Here is a 22,162-nt window from a genome sequence, read left to right on the forward strand (position 1 = left end):
CGTCAGAAATGCCCCGAGTTTCAACCTGCTATCAATTAATTGTTTACCCACCACCTCATTCTAGTGCCGAGGTCATGATAGCAGGGAGGAGCTCTCTTTCATGCCCTCCCCCTCCTAAGCGCCTCATGCAATGTAAAAGTAATATTAGTTCCCTTACCTGAATTGTACATACATAACTTCGTTCTTTAAATTATAAAATTCGGGCGTGTGTTGGCAAGCCTGTAACGGACCTGACCGACGACCAGTAGATGAAAGAAGCTAGGATTATGATTAGAATGGTCCTTGTCTGAAATGTTGAGTGGGTTCAAAATTCATAGGAATGAACAAATGATAAATTTGCACTGTTGATTTGGCCATAGTGCTTCATAGAAGTAAATATTTGATTGATCAACTATGGAGGCATTGATACCAGTAATAAATAAATTACAAGATGTATTTAATACTGTTGGTGCAGATGCAATACAGTTGCCGCAAATTATTGTTGTTGGAACTCAGGTAACTGTTGTTATTTACTTACTAATTTACTTTCGATCACAATATGTGTTATATACAATAGCATGTTGTGTATGTATTTCCTCATGTATTAGGTTATGGTGCGACAGACATTACATGATTACAGGAAACACTCTGTGCATGAATTTGAATTTATTGTGAAATTCCTTCGCACTCTCTTCTATAGTCAAATTGATGACATAATTATTAGTATAATTTGCAAAACATACGTTTTTGACATTACAGAATTTTTAGTTTTCTTCCAGGAAAGTAGACTATTAGGTGCTCGTCATGGCATGATTTTCATCGAGATATTATGGTAGTGGTAAAGTAAAATTAATATGTAGTGACATTTTGTGGATATTTATTGAAAATATTATTCAATGTTTAGCTGTATTAACTGGGTTCAGAATAATAAATCACGTAATGTAAAAATGAAATTTAAAGTACACTATCCAACTAGTCTAGTTTAAGTGCGCTGGAATCAGAGTTATTCAGTCATAGATTCATTCGACATGTAGCAAAGGTTAACTACAGTGGTTTTATCAATATTTGCACAGATCGATATGCATATGTTACATTTTAATGTACCCAGTTTGATTATTTCTGTGAATTACAATATGAAATATATCCCAGCTCTAACACACAAGGACTATTGCTAATGTTACAACGAGACTAAGAATTGGTCCAGGGAAAATACTTGTCTTTATTTATTGAAGGTTGTAAAGAAGGAAATGTCTAAAGACAATGTTGCCAGCATTTTAGTAGTTGTTTCCTTATTTGTATACAGGTTTTCATTATTAAAAAGGGGAATAGGCCTAGACGTAACAAATTTCACAAGATTGGAAAATTTTGGAACAATTGCTTTGCGGAATAACTTCACCCATTTGTTGTCGGTATTGCTTTCTGACCTCTTCTGCAACACTAATGATGATAACCAACACGTTAGGATTGTTGGAGTTTCTTTTGGTCTATTACTGTAATGCCAAAAATTTAACCTCGAAGAAAGTTAATGGAGGTTAGAAATGGACAGATTCCAAAGTGAAATAACTTTTTATAGGAAAAGAGATTTGTTTTCAAAATTTAATTAAAATACGTGCGTTCATGTTATATAGGGTTTCGAGCGCCCCCAATACATAATTACTGGCCATTTTCTGTTTGTTTTTTTTTGTGTACTTTTCACTCTATGATTAAACGGCAGTATTAAGAGTGTAATTAAATTCCGTCACTGCTTCATCTCGTTTTAAATTATAACAAATGTTCGAAATTATGTCCGTCTGCTCTGAGACAAGCTTTTGATTAATCCAGAGCTGCACTTGGGCATTTGGTTGATTTCTGCTTGGGCTGATTACCTGGTTTGTTTTTTTCCGAGGTTTTCTCCAACTGCAAGACGAATTAGAAGTAATCTGAAGTGAATACACAGCCTCATCTCGCTATATATCATCTTGCTATGACGAAATACTTTGACGATAAATAACCTAGTAGTTGATGTAGCGTCGTTAAATAACCAAATAAAAAAAAGTTTGCATTAATGAATAGATTGTTGAACACAAGGCCCAGTGTTCCTTGTGTAATAGGCCTATTATGAAGAACATTACGAATGTCATGTGCTGGCCATGGCTTGGTGGGGGCTAGACCCAGAGCGGGTCCTTGTACTTAGGCATACGTTGGCCCATGTCCAAGTCCGATAGGTGGCTTGGGTGGTATTTGTGAATCCGTCACTGACAGATGGGCCATCCTGTCATCTCCTGACAGAGTCAGGTCCCATTCTCAAACAAATAGCCTGATAAGCCCCAAGCCTGGAGCCCCAAGCTCTTCCTACATCAGCATCAGAAACAAGTACTACCCCCACTACTTCACTGCAGACTATTTTTAAATTTTGCAGATGAAATGAGTGGAAGGTGGAGTGAGTTTGTGGAATGAGAGAGGGAAATGGGAATATCCCGAGAAAGGCTCTCTCCAACCTCTGCTTTGTCCACCACAAATTTCATCACGACATGGCCGAGTATCGAATCCAGACAGCCTGGATGGAAGATTAATGCTTGAGACATAGATGCGGCCATGTAATGTGCACTCATGTAACTCATGAGATGCTTCCAAACTTTGGTAAACACTTATCTTGGAAATTCGCACATTCTGATAATGTTACCATGCTTCTTCAGTAAATAAATATCAGTTCTGAGTTCACAACCAGTTAAGATACAGGAATTAATTTTAGCATTTCTATCGAGATTAGTCAATCTTCAAATGACTAAAATCTTATACAATCATAATTCCAATAATTCTGTTGCTGTATGTGCAGATCCATGTGAAACTGAACACTGATCTCCTAGACGATTGAGAGATTTCTTTGGACTTCTTTCTAATTATGATGTAATTTCGTTTAATTTCTCTTGTTACAACAGCCCTTCTGTTCACTTTCTTGTCCAACACGTAATCAGTAGTGCTGAAGTCTTATGAAATCCACATCATTGACTTGCTTTTGCATTTACACCAAGAAAATTTGTCACAAATTTAAATCTTCATTCATGATATGAGCCATATTTAGCAAAAGTGTTCTCTAATAATTCCCTGCCCCACACTCTACTTCATATTTTGAAGCTTGTCTCGACCTCCAATCAACTGGACTGCAATAACCACAGCTGATCGTCTGAAAGAGTAGCAAGTATCATGTGATAAGTGCAATGTCAATCTGATTGCCTGAGTAATAGGAATTGTGTGTGGAAGTGCTGTAGTTTGCAACTCAACATAAAAAATATTTCAATTAACAATGGAAGGCATGTAATGTTGCAAACGTTTCTTTGAGCATCTCAATCATACCGCTGGATTTTTGTCGTTCAATGGCTAAATAAGAATTCATTGAACAATTTAATTAATTTATTTTACTATTAAGTCACGTAGGACCTGTGGCAACACTAGACAATATAATTTCTCATTCACATCATTGAGCCATGAAATTGTATAGTTCACTGGAAGAATTTACAGTTTCATCTTCATCGCTTAGGAAAAAAGCAGAATTAAAGATTGTATTATCTCGCAGAGAACTATCATGTCATTGGTCTTTTCACCTAATTAAGTTTCATTTTTTTAACTGTTGTGAAAAATGTATGACAATATTAGTAACACTAGAATAGGACCATCATCATATGTGAACATATCTGGTCTACTAATTGCGTCCTACACAGATTGCCTGTGTGAGCTCAGAATAATGTCTAAATTGATGTAAGATTATGTTAATTTCCTGTATTCATTATTCTATTCACGGGATGATGATTAAAGTTGCGTTCACATTGTAACAATACTACAGTTAATTTAATATCGGTATTACAAAGTGTGGATATGAACGATAGTAAGGCGATGCTCAATGTGAGTCTCATGGCAACTGACACATTTTTGCGAATCGTTGTCTACAGTCACATTGCATCTTGTAGTAGTTCCTGTAGGAATTAAATTATTTTGTGTATATTTATGTACAAACCCGGAAATAAAATTTGGGCCACCTGAATTTTTCAAGTTCCAGTTATAACATGCATGCCCAGTATGTTATAACTGGAACTTTGGAAATTTCCGGTGGCCTGAATTTTTTTTTCTGGGTCTGTATAGCTGTCAAAAGAAAAAGTGGCCGCTCTCTAGATACTAAGTTCTCTTCAGGTATCTCCACTACAATTCGGAGACAGGCGATGTTACATGTTATTGGACCACAATGCCTGCTATATACAATTATAATTAAAGTATTCTATGTGTTACACTTGTAGTGTAATGGTAGCGTTTCGGGCTGGTAGACGTGAGGTCATGCATTCGAACACCACCGAGTGCTTTTTATGTTTTTTTGTTTTTAAGATAGAGAGAAAATATAATTGCTGCTCTCTCTTTTATGACTGTTTTAGTAGGTATAATTAACATCAGGTTCATGAATGCATTATGCCATGACTTTATCAATTTATTATGACATTATGGCTGCAAATGGACAGAAAGAAAAATTTTATACTCAAAAAAATATCTTTCGTGGCATAAACAAAACAAGCATACTGGCATCTGCCTTAGAAAATTCAAACAATGAAATGACGATTCAATATTTAGTCCATCTTCCTCCAATCTCAATCACATTTTGCAGTCGAGTGGACATATCCTGGACGAGCTTCCACAAATCATGAGGACGTCTTGGAGGGGGATTGGGCCAGTTTTTCCGCATATTATTATGCTTCTTTACTTGTGCCCCTGTGGCTCAGTTGGAAGAACGTCTGAATTCAGATGTCAACATCTCAGGCCAACAATATAATAAATATGTCATGCATTATGGAATTTTAGTATTGATTAATCATACCTGGAACAGTTTTAGTTCACACATAGTAGGTCTACAGTATCATTTGGTCTGTTGTTTATATCTAACACGACACTCTAATTTGTTCATCAAGTTCTCAATGTTTCACTCTGTTCTTGAACATCACTCACTCAAAACATGAACAAGTGTAATATCGGAGATTTTACCCTGGAGAACAGTCTTGGTTTTGTTCATCATCATCATCATCATCACTGGCATGACAGCCCTCTGTGGGCCTTGGTCTTCTGAAGAAATTTTTTCCATTCTTCCCTATTTAGTGCCGAGCTCCTCCAGTTCTTAATTCCAATTATCTTTACATCCTCTCTCGCATCTTCTTCGCATCTTAACGTAGGTCTTCCAACTTTCCTGGCTCCTACTGGCACTGCATTAAATATCCTCTTTATCATTCTGTCATTGGCACGAAGTACATGTCCTGCCCACTCCAGCCTTCTAATCTTCGTACATCTAACAATGTCTGGTTCATTATATAAGTTATATAATTCATGATTGTATCTCCTTCTTCAGACCCCTTTTTCTGCCACTGGCCCAAAATTATGTATCAGGATACTTTTTTCAAATATGCCAAGTTGCCTCTCATCAGATTTCAGTAATGTTAAAGTCTCAGCATCATATGTTAATACTGTACTTATTAATAATTTATACATCATAACTTTAGTTTTCCTGAACAGCAATTTGGACTTCAAATATTTTTGAGGCCATGATAACATTTGTAACAGACATTATCCACTTTTGGATTTTGGAACTAACATTGTTCTTGGCATTAACTTCTGATCCAAGGTAGGTAAAGCTACATACAACTTCAAGATTATACGAGCCAATTTTAATAGAGGAGGACTCATTGGAATATTCTCTCTTGGTTACAGGCATGTACTTAGTTTTTCCCTCATTAATCTGTAAATTTATCTTTCTTGCTGCTTTTTCAAAACTTTTGAATGCTTCTTTCATTACTCTTGATGTTCTTGCAGTTATGTCAATATCTTCTGCATTATGCCAAAATCTGGATTAATTTATATAGGATGGTTTCTCTTGTGTTGATCTTTGATAACCTTCTCCAGTGCTGTGTTAAACAAAAGGCAGGATAATGAATCTCCTTGTCTAACCCCATTCTTGGTAATTACAGTACTTAATAATCTATTCTGTATCTGATTTGACTTCGAGTGTTTCATGGTAGCTTTCACTAAGGCAATCAGTTTCTTGGGGATCTCTAATTCTGTCATTGCAATATAAAGATTACTTCTGTCATTGCTATCATAAGCTGATCTAAAATAAATGAAAAGATGGTGTGTCTTGTTCTTGTTCATCACACTAAAAATGTGCTCTCACATATGTGATACCAAACATGGCCATAAGTCGACACCCAAAATTCCAACTGTTTGAAAATTATGTTTCTAGTAGCTGTAAATAGAGTTGCATTCCGAAATCTCTTGCTTAGCTTTAAAAGGCTCATAGATAAAGGGACTTATGGACAGTATACATTCCTTTTCCATTGATGTCAATTCACTAATTTTGTCACTAAATTCTTTCAGAGTTGTTTTATGACCAACTTGTACTTCACTCTAATCTTTTAATTAATCATCTGTTTTCATTAGGTACCAGCTTTAAAGATGGGAAGTGGTATAAATTATTATTTTCTATCTGATGAGTGAACTGTTTTAATTTACCCATGAATGTTCTTACAGACTAAAGCAGGGGCGGGAAACTCGTATTGTAAATAGAGCACTCTGCATAACAGCAACTAAGACAAGGGGAGAAGCTAAGCTCTCTGAGAGTGGTTGTTTCCCGGCCCTGTTCTAAAGCATATTAATTATGCTATTGTCCTTTCCTTGCAACAGACATTTAGATGGTTAAGGTGACCAGTCAAATCCGTTAAAAGACCAAGATCACAAAGCTGTCTGGGATCAGTCAGCTCTGGAAGTCTCTAACTCTTCTTTTTCCTGAAAGCAAATGATTTCCTCACGTAATACAAGGAACCTCTGTAACATTCTGTCTGCACTCCGCCATCTTACTTTGATGCAATAAGGAAGATTTATAATCCTAATTCTTGTCCCTGAGAAATTCCTGAAATTTACCAAAAGTCTCAAAGCATGATCTCTGATTAGGTTGACAGTTTTCACTGTGACATTCATCAAATTATTCAAAATGGCTTCTTTGGCATAGCTCCACGATGTATGATGCAGTGTATGACTATAAAGGTACGGTCACACATCGCTACATTTACAGCGCTGCAGTACAAAAAACTGCGCAACTCTTGTACTGCGACGTGTGAACAACGGTGCAACCTGAAAAGTAGCGGCTGCTGAACCTGCTTCCTGCTACTTTTTCGTGCTGTGCGCAGCTTAAAAGTAGCGACGTGTGAACAAGGTTCTCAGGGTTGCAGCCGCAGCATTTTTGACATCGGTTTTGTTGAAACTTTTGCTGCAGTTGGAACCAGTGTTGCCACCCAAATGTGCCAATGATACTTTTATTGTTTGGATATATTTTAATGTTAGATGTGATGAAAATAAATGATTTGTAACAGTTACTAAATGTACAACCAATCTTGAGTATATTTTCTGACGATATAATTCATTTTTTTAATTTTCCGTAGCATAGTTTCAAACAGGAAAGTTGCCAACATTGATTATGTGAATATGCTTTTGGTTATCATTTAAGTATATAGGTGTTTTTAATAGCTTTATATTAAAAATAATGCCAATTTCTGAATACTAGTTAGGACAGAAAAGCAAATAATAGATAAGTAAGCTATCGCATGAGTTTCATAATAATGCGAACATAACCACAAAAAGTATATTGAAAAGTCAACTTGGAGATGGAAACCTGCACCTAGACTGCGGCTGCAAAAGTAGCTCCTTGTGTGTGAACAGACTCCCAACCTCCAGTTGCAACTTTTGCAGTGCTCAGGTTGCGCAGCACGAAAAGTAGCGTGCAGCATGCTACTTCCAATTAATCCAGTTTCATGTCCTTTTATAGCACCATCTGTGGCTACCGAAATAAGTTTTTCCAATTTAACTCAAATTTTGTCATAGTTTTGACCAAAGCTTCAAAAATATTTTCTCCTGATGTGCGATACTTTAATAATAATAATAATAATAATAATAATAATAATAATAATAATAATAATGATTTATTTAACCTGGCAGAGTTAAGACCATACGGCCTTCTCTAACACTCAACCAGGATAGCAATAAAACATTGGATAACTCTTCATTTATATTAAATTTAGAATCGATGCTCCCCACAAATATAGTTAACTGTGCTATGTCGCAGTCGTTGCTTTCATTGATGGCAAGGAAGAACCAAATGAGAGATTTTAGTTTCTGTATTAGTCGTTTCTTCAAATCTTTTCCCATTTGTTGTATGCATTTGATTACAGTTCGCCATGATAAGGATATAGATTTGAACTTATCGAGTACATGGTTTGATTAATTCACCATCTAACAATGATTTAGAGCTTGTAACAATAAGGTTAGGAATTCTAAAGTTAGCAGAAACTGAGTCTTTTGGGTTTAGTATATTACAGTATTCTGCTTCCAATTTGAACTGCACTTTTCTTTTAATTCTTACAAAACTTTTTCCCGAACTGTGCCAGAGAGTTTGTCTGCACATACAGAGAGTTCCTATGCAGACTGGTTCCAGATAGTAATGTTCTTCAGCTTAATAACAGTTGTGAGAAGTGCCTGTTCTGAGGAAGCTAAGTGGTAAGGGGTAGAGTGGGACCAGTCTGTGTTGGGAAGTGTGCACGGACCTGTCCTAATGCTGGCATACGACTGCTGCCACTCAACAACAGATTTTGATAGTAGAGATTGAAATGGGATCGGTCCGCATAGGAACTCTTTGTATTTGCGACTTGAGTTCATTAAAGTGCACCTTTTCTAAGAGCAACTTTATGTGGTTGTATCTTCCTATCATTTGCACTATATGACCAATTCATATTGAGTGTTGCAGTTTTCCATTATTGAGAAACACAGCTTTTAAACTTAATTTTGAAGAACAGCCTTCATTCTTCTGAGACATATATAATATCTATTGCTTTTATCTACCCAACAATATTTTTACAATATGAGAGCAACCCATCCATCATAAAGTAAGGTACTGATAACAGATTATGTTGTTATGAACAATACATGGATATTAGAGTGTAGACTTTCACGGCTGGCGTCATTATAATTGGTATTATCCGGGCTAGAGGGCCGTGGTCTGTTGGCAATGCAACCAAACGTTTCGTCCACTACTTCGGTGCACATCTTCAGTGGTGTGGTACACGGGAGCGGAGAGATCTGCTGTGTGTACCAGTGACTGGTATTGGGACTGGTAGCACGTCAATATTTAAGGTGTGGGAGTGTTGTGGCTGGTCGTCGCCATGGTCCGCATTGGTGGCTTCAGTGTTCTGATTGGCTATAGTAGTGTCCAATTGTCGGAGAAAGGGTTTGGTGTGTGTGCTTCTCAGGGCCGAGTACCTTGTTGACCTTGCATCCTGACTATTATAGTTGTTTTTATGTTTGTATATTTCAATCGCCTCCCAATGTAACCTGGCATAGAAGTGTGGCGTACCACTTAGGATGTTGGTGTCCTTGAACTTGATTTTGTGATCCCTCTCTTTAAATGCTTGCTCGGCTACAGCTGACTTATCCACATGACCTAGATGACAGTTTCTTCTATGCTCGGTGGTTTGGGTCTTGAAACTATGCTGTGTTGTACCTATGTACACTGATCCACAGGAGAATGGGACCCTTTCATTTGCAAAGAAAATTTTTTTACTGTTTTCAGTGTTATTTGACTTGGTTATGTTTCAGAGTTCCGGAAAAAGTTCGGTGATAGAGAGTTTGGTTGGACGCTCATTTTTACCACGAGGCACAGGCATTGTAACTCGACGTCCATTGGTGTTGCAATTAGTGTATTGTCCCAAGGAAGACAGAGAACACAGATCAGCTGAAGAAGGTAAGAATTTGTTTATTGATCGATATTAATATGAAATGGGTGATTAAGTATGAACCAGTATTTTGTAAAAAAAAATATAATGTTGAACAGCTAATATGTTCCACCAGGAAGAGTGGATCATTAGGTGAAAATAAGGACTTGTTTTATGATGGCATGGAAGACAGTAGACCTACACCGAGAAGATTCACACTAACATCTTTATTAGTCATCACAAATTCCGCTCTAATGTCTGTGGAACTTAATCCTTTGTGTGATTAATACTTAAAACTTAAATTTAAACTCTGAACTTACATTCATAAACAATTTCTAATACTAACATTCATACTGTCTGAGAAATTTATTTTATAGAGTCATGGTAGAACTTAAATTGAACATGAATGTAATTAATTTGGTGAATTATCTTGTTTTAACTTGTGAGAAACTAGAACTTCATCTACTTGTATACTCACATAAACACACATATGCACACACAAATATGCTAATGGTGTATCAGTGTAGTAAAAATAATGCTATGAATTAAATTGGTTGTCTCCAGAATGCCTACTGCAGGCAGTAGTTCACACGGAAGATACAGTTTTGGTGATCTACTAGGGAACTGCACTGTAATTGCTGCGCTAATATTTTAGTGAAATTTCTAAAATGAAACTTTAAATTACTTCCATAATAAGGAATACATACAAGGGAACTGTTAGTGAGAGTTTTGTCAGAAGAGAGCATATTTCGACATATTTAACAATCTCTCTTATTGCCACTGGCACTGAAAATGCTTCATTGCTAGTGCTGTCTAGGCCTCCCCACTTTCCAGAAATTTGCACCTCAACAGGCATTAAAAATGTTTTCTTGCGGATGTAGTCCAGGGCTTGGAACACCCACTATTCAGAAAAAATTTGCACCAGGACTTCTTGAGCAAACTTAAGTACTACTTAAAATTACATGTCTCATCAGCACGTGCCATTATGGTGGTGATTCATCCATTAATTAGTACGTACAGCAAATGAATAATTTCAGGTTAGTCTGTGGAAAGTGGTGTTGGAAAGTAAAGTCACATGTTTAGTACTTTGTACTATTCATAGTACGCAATTTGTTAAAAAAGAAAATTAGCCTCCTTTGGTCTAGTTCTTCTGTAGAATTACCACATTTTGTTTAGTTAGAATACGTTACATCAACATACACCACTTCTAACTTAACTCTTTTAATCCTGTGATAAATTTATAGAGAGTTTTTACTGCAGACAGTAAGCAGAATCTAATTTTTAATATTACATACTTTTTATTTGTGCATTATTTTCGTCTGTTACATCCAACTTACAGAGCAATCATAGAACTTTCTGGCTTTTGTAAATCGTGCATTTTTGGGGGGGGTGGGGCATAATTGAATTTATTATTTTTTTTTTATTTATTTATTTTTTTTATTTTTTTGTTATAGCATCATCACACACACTCTCATTACAAGAGCTCATTTTGTATTGTAAATAGTTGTGACCTATAAATTGTCAGATAGCTTAATATACGTAATAGTAATTTATGCAGATATTTTACACATTAAATGAAATATTGCAATTTATACAGGGTGTTAAAAAAGTATCCAATATTTTAGGAGGTGATAGTATGCATCAAAACAAGAAAAAAATGTCTAATAAACATGGGTCCTACAGCACATACTTTCTGAGATCTGAACACTTGTTCATAGGAGGTGCTCAATGTGATGTCCATTTATGACAATACATTTCTCTGCCCTACAATACAGCAGGCTACCAGATAATCATACCATAGTTGACACCCCTGGCATGGAATACTGATACGCCACAAGGAATACTGAAAAGAAAAGTTTGGTTTCGGATATGAGCGGGGTTCAGCAGAGATGGTGTTGTGAATTTTCGTAATCAGCATATGTGGGCTGATGAAAATTCCCATGCACTTGAAGGAATAAGGCATCAGCACCGATTCTCAATCAACGTATGGTCAGGCATTCTTGGTGATAGATTAAGGGCCATACGTGCTACCATAGAGATTAACTGGGGCTCGTTATCAGGACTTTCTTATTAACATATTGCCTACCTTGCTGAGTATGTGGCATGTCAGCAAAGACTACAGATGTGGTTCATGCATAATGACACACCAGCACATTTTTTCTGCAATGAGCGTGAACACCTGACACTGACATTTCAAGACTGCTGGATTGAATGGGGAGGCCCCACACCTTGACCTGCATGTTCCTCAAATCTAAACCCCTAGACTTTTGGTTATCAAGAACAACCGGGTCAATTTTAAAGAGTGCGTGATTCTTTATGCCGAAGGGCAGAGGAATGCATTGCCATGAATGGACGTCACAGTGAGCACCTCCTATGAACAAGTGTTCAGATCTCAGAAAAGTATGTGTTGTAGGACCCATGTTTATTAGAAAATTTTTTTCTTGTTTTGATGCATACTAGTACCTCCTAAAATATTGGATACTTTTTTTTTAACACCCTATATATAACAGAATGAATACTAATATTTGTCTCATATTTCAGGGACTCTGGACTTGGAAGAATGGGGAAAATTCTTGCACACGAAGGGTAAAATTTACACCGACTTCAATGAAGTGAGAACTGAGATTGACAGAGAAACTGAGAGGATGGCGGGCCATAACAAGGGCATTTGTCCAGAGCCAATCAGCTTCAAGATTTTCTCAACGAAGGTTGTGAACCTGACATTGGTGGATTTGCCTGGAATTACAAAGGTAATTACATCTTAGGGAACTGCACTGTAATTGCTGCGCTAATGTTTTAGTGAAATTTCTGAAGATGAAACTTTAAATTACTTCCATAATCAGAAATACGTACAAGGGAACTGTTAGTGTTCACTCAGCTGGAGCAGAACGTTGAGTTCACAACCTTAACTCGCATTTCACATGGTAGGGTAGTGATTCACGTATTTAGTATTAGTATTTATTTATTTAACCTGGTAGAGATAAGGCCGTCAGGCCTTCTCTGCCCCTCTACCAGGGGATTACAACACGTAGTATGACAGCTCAGCTGCTCTACAACAGGGCTGGGCAAACTACTGCCTGCTGGTCAAATATGGCCCTTCATTGAGTTCATTATGGCCCATGGGATAAATAACTTTCCAATTGAGAATTTTTAATATGAAATATGCAAATGTTAGAAGTTAGCAAGAGGCAAAGTTAATGGTAAGTTAAGGACAAATTTCACCCTTTTTGTCTGTCTTAAATAATAATCGTGGAATAGTTATTGAAAAACACAAGAAGAAGACATACGTTTCTATTTCAGTTCCATATGATTGGTATCAGTTGATTCATACAGTGGGGAAGAAGAAGAAGAAATTCAGAGTGGTCGAGCTGAAGCATGCTGATTGTCATAATTTTTCGTTGTTTTTATGTACTGCATTAGTGCTTAAAAAAAAAGAATAAGCAGAATGAGATATTTCGTTGGCTTCAAGTTTAAATGGCCGAGGTATCATAGAGACGAACCTAGAAAGATTCTTTACGAAACAAGCCTGAATGAAGATGAAGAATTTAAGATCCTGAACCTCTTTCGTCAGGAAAATTCAAATCTCAAACTATCACCATCACATCACTAAGAAAGACTTCTCCCTATCTCAAAAGAGAAAAAGGACCTCATGAATCTCCTACCACTCATTATTCTCTTGTTCCCATGAGTTCTATTGTGCTCTTCAGTCTGATGATATTCAGAAGAAGATCCAGATCTTGTTGACAGTGGAGATGAGAATTAACTTTCAAGTTAAATGATAGTCACTCAGTGATTATTTCATGACTTTTGTGCCTATTTTTATTAATACAAATTAATCCTGGAGTGAATTAAAAAAAATAATCACAGCAAAGCGATCATTGTTATTCAAATCAATATTACATTGTTGCTTTTGTGTCTGTTCATATTAATGTAAACTAATTCTAGTATGACTTAATTATTATTTTCTTGACGTTTGCAGCTGTTCTTATTAATGCAAATTAATCCTGAAGTGATTAAAAAATTTAATACTATATCGAAGTCACTATTGTTATTCACATCAACATTATAACATGTCATTTCTTTCTTTCTGTGCCTGTTCTTTTTAATCTAAACTAATCCTGAAGTGACTTTAAAAATTAAAATCACACCATGAAATGATTGTACATATTCAAATCAACATTACATTGTGATGAAAATCATAAAAGTATGTGTTTACTTTCATAATTTACATATAATTACGTAAGTTTGCTTAAAAAATATTAATAGAATTAACTGAAGAAAATAGTATAAGTTGATAAATCTGTTTGATCAAAATAGTGTAAGTCCTTAAAATCGGCGTAAATATTAAAATAGGCCTAATGAATTTTTATTGATTTAGTTGAATTCAGCAGCCTTAAAATATTCAGGAATGAATTCAGTTCAGTAAAAAACATTACCCCATGATCTGACATAGTTCTCTAAACTTTTAAATGCTTGTATCTCAAAATATACTTTTAGTGAGTTATACTTTGCCCTGGCACCATAGATATATGAATGCTGGTAACTGTCAACCATTCATATTCTTAATAAAAATCACCATGCTTTGGTTTTCACATCTCCACTATATTATACAAAGTGTAAACTTGCACACAAACTTGTAATACATCTACTGTACGCCTTAACCAGATTTCCTGTAATGGAGCAATATTACAACTAATAAAAATCCTCTTCGTGGGATTCGTAACTGTGATATTAAACTGTACATTGACATAAACGAAAGAAATGTAGGCAAAAGTTCTTATTTTGTAAAGAATTTGAAATAATAATGTGTTCAAAAGTTATCTTTTGTTAACTCCAGGATAAGGACGTCAGAATTTACCAGGAATTTCATTATAACTTAAAAGGATGAACAAAATATATTCATGTCAAATAGGATGAAACCAATAGTAATCATTCTGAGTTAAAAACCAGGAACTTGTTCCACATTGTAAATTTGAAATGCTCTGATTTTGAGAAGTTTCCTTGCTCCGTCCACTCTTTGCACACCATTTTGAACTACTGTTGTACATTCAAACAATACAATTACTCTGACACACTTGGACAAAACATTTTCTGGCATCGAATATCCTATTAGTTATGAAGCTAAAACACTAACGGATTGCCTGAGAAAGAAATGCATTTTTAGCTCAAGGGATTTTGTTTTATGGGCTGTGCTGTTAAATATTTTCATTTGTTTCATTTGCAGTGCTCGTGTAAGAAATTAATTCTTGTTCTAAAAATCCTGAGCTGCATGTAACGAAGACACATGCACTTCGTCTCTCATTAGCATATACACTATAGTCAATATTTATTTTCTCCGAAAATGTTTTCTCTTTTTTTCTCAACAGAAGGTTTAAGTGATCTTGGTCCTTACATTGTGTAGATATAACAAAAATATGCTTCCATAATTACTTTTATCTGTTGTGTTACAATTCAGTTTCTGTTTATACTCTGTGCATTATAGAGATCGATTTTAATTGAGTCATGTAACTGACAAAGGGAGTCCACATTATTTCAGACAATGTGTTTTGGAACTTTCGTGAGGTTATTTTACATAAATGTTAAAGTAATACCCATCTGAAATTTTACCTTCTGAATTTTCATATAGATTTTGTAAGCCAAAGTGTAAGGAGATTTAGCTTGAAGCATTCGCAAAGCTTAGTGGATAATGAGCTGGACTACTAGTAATCGTAGCCATTCATTCCTACCAAGTCTGGTGTATGTATGTCCTCGTCATGAGCCCTGGATAATGCTAAGACATGCAAGGGCGAAAAGTGAGTTTCTGACGCTATAATTGGGACCCATCAGCTAAGGAAGAAAACCCTAACAGAAAAATCATGGCCATCCAGGATTGCTGGCTGGTTGAACTTGGGGCTGACAATCCTAACTTGTAAAAAAAAAAAACGAAGGGTTCAGAATCATAGTGGGCCAAGTGCCATTTAATAAAACCGTAGAAAAGAAGGGTTAACATGAAGTTATTACCATAATTCAATGGAAACATATAGCAAGTAATATAAAGTATACCCATTAAAACTAAATGATATGCCAATCTTCATTAAACTATGAATTCACTTAATTTTAACACTTGCTTTCTCCGTTTTTTTTAATAAATGGCTCTTGGCCCACTATGGCTCTGAACCCTTATTGTTACGATATCCAAAGAAGTAATAGCCAGACAGAATGATCTACGAAGACCAAGGAAACGAAATAAGGATATGATTATTGGAACATGGAATGTACGCTCACTATACAGATCAAGAGCCTTAAATATGTTACTGAAACAACTTAGAGTATATAAAGCTGACATTGTATGTATATAAGAAATACGATGGAGTGTGGAAGGAATTATCGAAAAGAAGGATCACACCATATTTTATAGCTGCCACATCAAAGAACATAAATTGGGAGTAGGCTTCATCTTCAATAATATAATGAAATCAAATATATTAAAATTTGAAGCAGTAATTATAGATTATGCTGGATAAGAGTCGAGGAAAGATGGTTCAATTATAGCACCATAAATATTCATGCACCCAAGGAAGAGAAAGAAGAACGAGAGAAAGATAGTTTTTACCAAGTACTTGCTGATATATATGACAAATGCCCCAGACGTGACATTGAAATCGTCATTGGTGATGCCAATGCCCAAGTAGGAAGAGAGGAAGAATATCGAGACATAGTAGGCAGATATGGCCTACATGATATAACAAATAATAATTGAGAAAGACTTGTAAACTTTGCCGCCTCTAGAAATATGCAAATAGGATCTACAACCTTTAAACATAAAGATGTACACCTGGCCACCTGGAGTACACCAGACAAACAGCACTTCAATCAAATCGACCACGTCTTAATTGACGAGACATGCCTCGAATTTGATGGATGTGAGAACATTCAGAACATTTGTGACGTCACAAGTCTCTGCTCTTGTGCTCTTCGAGAGGGGTAGCATAGGTGAAAGAGCAAAGTAAGGGGAGTGGCAGTGGAAGGGATATAGATGTTTAAATAGTGGAGACACAACATTATCCTTCCTCATATGCTCTTCAAGATCTGCTCCTAGAGGGGAAACACGCTCGAACATCACAGGTTGGCCAGTTGGGAATGACTGACCGAAGATATAACTAGAGTTTGTAATACCTGCATGGTCAACAATTTCTCTTTATTCAATGCCAATGGCAGACGCAAATAATCGATACGAACATGTCAACACTTGTGTCAGCTATGGATGCTGAATTATTTCATAATTTACTTCTTACAATTTATAATGCTAAGATGCCATGCAGTGTTGTATCCAACTTGTGGATAATCTTATTATGACACTCTTGAAAATTGTCGTACTCAATATTGTTTGTGACAAACATTCACTCGTGCCGTGATTATCAAGATTATCCACTTGTTGTATAAATAACTATTATAACTATTGAATTAGTAATACCTTCATTTATTATATATTTTAATGCAGTGTATTTCATAAATATATTTCCATTATTTTGAAAAATATATGCATTTTTACCATGATATTAACATGCTGTTCTGAAACTAAACGAAATCAAAAAGATGCCACTTACTCTCAGTGAGACAGTAGTGAAAGGAGGAACATTGTACTGGTTTTCCATTTGCTGAAGTCCAAAATGCTTTAGGCTTGACTTGGCATATAGTATTGCAAAATTTGTGCTCTCCAAATATGTTCGTCACCTCTTGTTTTCTTTCTTTTCTTTCTCAGAACGTGTTTTTAAGCATAAACATTTTTGTGTACTTGATTTTTGTACATAAATCTACTCTTATGTTCAGGTACCTGTCGGTGATCAACCAGAAGATATTGAGGCTCAGATTCGTGAACTTGTGCTGAAGTATATTAGCAATCCAAATTCTATCATACTGGCAGTTGTGACTGCTAACACAGACATGGCCACCAGTGAGAGCTTGAAAATGGCCAAAGAATGTGACCCTGATGGCAGGAGGACTTTGGCTGTTGTTACAAAACTAGACCTCATGGATGCAGGTCTGTTGGTCTTTTGAGATAGTTTTAGCATAATACTAATTATACACATTATTTTATTGTTTTACCCATTACTCTCATCGTGTGAACAATATGGAATGTGAACCACCAGCATAGCTCAGGTGGCGGGCTTGCCTGCTGATCCGGGGCTGTGCTTGTGCATGGTTTCAATTCCCGCTTGGGCCGATTACCTGGTTGGGTTCTTTCCGAGGTTTTTCCCAACCATAAGATGAATGTCAGGTAATGTATGGTGAATATTCGACCTCACCTCGCCAAATAACATCTCACTATCACCAGTCCCATTGACACTAAATACCCTAGTAGTTAATACAGCATCATTACCAAGTTAAAAAAATATGGGAAGTGAACTAATGTAGTGCATATCATTCATATATTTAAATAAATACATAGAAATGTTTAAATATTAGAGGTTATTGACATTCTGTTTGAGTGTTTAACAGGATCATAATATTTCCTACACCCTTTGTGACCAGCATTTGTAAAAGACTCGTAAATTAATTTTAATATAATTTATTTCTAGAGAAAGTCAAGTGGGGTTGTACTAGTACTACACTTAAAAGTTGCACAATAAATTTACAAAGTTTTAATTCCGTTCCACTTGACATGTGAAGTTGAAAATAATTGTCTCTCTATTAAAAAAAAAATTAACATACTTCCTCAACCATCTTGTTGCTGTCTTGATACATATCCTGGATAGAAGACCCTATACAAAAAAATCAGTATTTCATATTTCGTGGGAACAGATTTTATTTCAGGAAAATGTGTTTCTTGTAACGAAATTTTGAATATACATTAAAAAATTGTAATTTGTATGTGATATTATATGTAAATTTTAGGATTGACAAATCTTTAAAAATGGTGAGTCAATTTAAAATGTTGCAGTAAAATGGAATATATGAAAATAGCATAAACTTGTGAAAGCATGGAAGTAAATTTAATTTACAGACAACTTTCTTGGTAAATTTTACTATACACGAACTTTTCTTATAAGTAGGCTTTGGAAACTAATAAATTCATTATAAATCATAATGTGAAGGGACATAAAAGATTCATAGACTTATACATTATTTAATTAAAGGATGAGTCTTTAATATATGGATAACTTACTATGGTTTCTTATGTAGTATATTGACATAATGTTCTCTGTCCTTGCTATAGGTACTGATGCCATAGATATTTTATGTGGCCGTGTGATTCCAGTAAAACTTGGAATAATTGGAATTGTAAACCGATCACAACAGGACATAATGGATAATAAGGTATATAGTTGAATATTGTTACTTCATTATTTCAAAATATTTGCACCCACGAATCTGTCTGATACAAAATAAAGCTTTTTTGTTTTATAGTCTATTGCAGATGCCCTGAAAGATGAAGCAGCTTTTCTACAGAGGAAATATCCAACATTAGCCAATAGAAATGGTACTCCATACCTCGCCAAAACTTTAAACAGACTACTGATGCATCACATTCGTGATTGTTTACCAGATTTGAAGGTAAAGTTTGTGATACTTCCAATTTCATGTAATTAATATAATCTTTGTTTCTAATAAAAGGTCTGTGATAAAACATACGAAACTCTGAAATAAGTGTAAATTTTGAGTACACAAGAGAACTTGCAAATTAAGTCTATGGATAGCAGAAGAAAGGAGTATCTCATGATTTACTCAGGGTGTTAACTGATATGTAGGAAAATTTTGGGGAATGGATAGAGAACCTCAAATCGATAAAAAAATTTCAAGTATATATGTCAATTTCGCTTTGTTTTTTAATTAAAAGTAGCCTACCAGTACTTTTATGTTTATACACGTTTGCTTATTGAAACATTATTTTTATATCTTAGTTTACAAAGTCCATTTATAATTCTACAGAGAGTACACAAAATGGACATCATGAGTTCTAATACAGACTTCTAAGCACCACCTCATGTACTGTCTTACCCTTCCCATATTCCGGGCGTCTGTAGTATCTGCCGATATTCTTCTTCAACATGCTGGCAAGGAATTTCAGTGTTCTTAATAGATCTTGAATACTCAGTTGCTTTTAATGTCCCTATAAGTAGAAATCCAATGGATTGAGCTCAGGGGAACGAAAAGGCCAGGATATTTGTCCTGCATGACATATTCATTATTATTAAGAAATCTATGACTTAGTCATTCTAGCAGCGAAAGAAAAATGAGGCAGTGCCCTGTCATGCGTGATCTACATACGGCAAATTAAAAGTAGTGGAACATCTTCTAGCAGAACATTTAAATGTTACATTAAAAATTCACAGCACGATACTCCTGTGAATGTTGCATAACTTGAATGTTCAAGGTAAAAAAAAAAATTCTGTACTGTATCTGGGTTACTGGTACATGAAATATGTCGCCCAATTTCGGGATTGAAACTACTACAATTATGTTAGTTTGAATGTTTATTTTTCTTCTTTTTCTTTTGGTTTACAAATTGAGAGTATGGCAAGAGAAGTAATTAATTAAGGGCATTTAATATATCTTCTCTCTATATGAAGCAATATTCCGAAATTAGTCCAAGTTCACAACAAAATTTTTTATTGTGATTTACTCAGAGTGTATAATATTTTCCTATATTATCACTTTAATATTGCATAACTTGTGATTACAAATCAAACAAGTGGTCGCACTGTTCTATCATTCCTCTCAGTGCCAAGATATTATTGAGAAAGTGTGCCTGGCATGGCTAATTTTATAACCAAAGTCACTGGTTTTGGCGCGTGAAGTAATGGGAACCTGGCTTTCTTCTTAATGAGGTGTTCTGGTGCTCAGTGACCTTTTCTTCTGTATGAGGTGTTCAGGTGCTCAGTTGGCTTTCTTCTGAATGAGGTGTTCAGGTGCTCAGTTGGCTTTCTTCTGAATGAAGTGTTCAGGTGCTCAGGGGCCTTTTCTTCTGAATGGTGTGTTCTGGTGCTCAATTGGCTTTCTACTGAATGAGGTGTTCTGGTGCTCAGTTGGCTTTCTTCTGAATGAGGTGTTCTGGTGCTCAGTGACCTTTTCTTCTGTATGAGGTGTTCAGGTGCTCAGTTGGCTTTCTTCTGAATGAGGTGTTCAGGTAGGTGCTCAGTTGGCTTTCTTCTGAATGAAGTGTTCAGGTGCTCAGGGGCCTTTTCTTCTGAATGAGGTGTTCTGGTGCTCAGTTGGCTTTCTTCTGAATGAGGTGTTCTGGTGCTCAGTTGGCTTTCTTCTGAATGAAGTGTTCAGGTGCTCAGGGGCCTTTTCTTCTGAATGAGGTGTTCTGGTGCTCAGTTGGCTTTCTTCTGAATGAAGTGTTCAGGTGCTCAGGGGCCTTTTCTTCTGAATGAGGTGTTCTGGTGCTCAGTTGGCTTTCTTCTGAATGAGGTGTTCTGGTGCTCAGGGGCCTTTTCTTCTGAATGAGGTGTTCTGGTGCTCAGTTGGCTTTCTTCTGAATGAGGTGTTCTGGTGCTCAGTTGGCTTTCTTCTGAATGAGATGTTCTGGTGCTCAGTTGGCTTTCTTCTGAATGAGGTGTTCTGGTGCTCAGTTGGCTTTCTTCTGAATGAGATGTTCTGGTGCTCAGTTGGCTTTCTTCTGAATGAGGTGTTCTGGTGCTCAGTTGGCTTTCTTCTGAATGAGATGTTCTGGTGCTCAGTTGGCTTTCTTCTGAATGAGGTGTTCTGGTGCTCAGGGGCCTTTTCTTCTGAATGAGGTGTTCTAGTGCTCAGTTGGCTTCCACGATCTGAAATTCTTTTTGCAAAATTGCCTCTTTCCACAAGTGAGTCGTGTATTATCTGAAAGGTCTTGCTGGGTAAACGGAAACTATTTAGCGTACAAAATGCCTTGTTTCATTCGCATTGCAATTAGCACGCCCATACATGAGGTGCATATCTGCCATTTTCTGATTAGATTACTTTTTGACCCCAAGTGCAGTAATAAAAAAAATACAAATCTCAGTAGAAAGTAACAAGCCTCGAAGTTTCTACTATCCCTTGTTTTCAGTTGCCAATGGCAATAATGGGTAAATATATTTTTTTTTTACAGGGTCTAATGGTTTAATAAACACGATCCATTAATGTAAGAACTAAATCGCATAGAAAATAAGTATTTGTAATTAAATAGGAAAGCGAAAATTCATTGACTATGAATTTACATTAACTCTTCTGCTTGTAATTAGGTCCTCTATCCATTCCCTAAAGATTTCTCGCATATTTGTTAACACCTTCTACAAGAGAGATTGTTGTGTTTTGTTGTTATTATTATTGTTATTATTATTATTATTATTATTATTATTATTATTAGTATTATTATTATTATTATTATTATTATTATTGTTGTAGTTATTGTTATTAATACTGCTTATTTTGATATTATTTGGAAACAGGAAGTCACATCATTTTACTAAAGTATG

General features: G+C 35.7%; 1 protein-coding gene across 1 annotated transcript in view; it reads left to right on the plus strand.

The window, feature by feature from the left end:
* Positions 1-219: 219 nt before the first annotated feature.
* The window catches only part of LOC138707847 (dynamin-1-like protein), a 65,175-nt gene continuing 43,232 nt past the window's right edge, over positions 220-22,162 (plus strand). The window contains exons 1-6 of the mRNA XM_069837826.1: positions 220-495; positions 9,628-9,772; positions 12,285-12,493; positions 17,553-17,763; positions 18,940-19,040; positions 19,131-19,277. Of these exons, the coding sequence (XP_069693927.1) occupies positions 394-495; positions 9,628-9,772; positions 12,285-12,493; positions 17,553-17,763; positions 18,940-19,040; positions 19,131-19,277 (915 nt within the window). The 5' untranslated portion in view covers positions 220-393. The remainder of the gene's footprint in view (positions 496-9,627; positions 9,773-12,284; positions 12,494-17,552; positions 17,764-18,939; positions 19,041-19,130; positions 19,278-22,162) is intronic.

Source organism: Periplaneta americana, chromosome 10, assembly GCF_040183065.1.
Source record: "Periplaneta americana isolate PAMFEO1 chromosome 10, P.americana_PAMFEO1_priV1, whole genome shotgun sequence".
NCBI lineage: Eukaryota > Metazoa > Arthropoda > Insecta > Blattodea > Blattidae > Periplaneta > Periplaneta americana.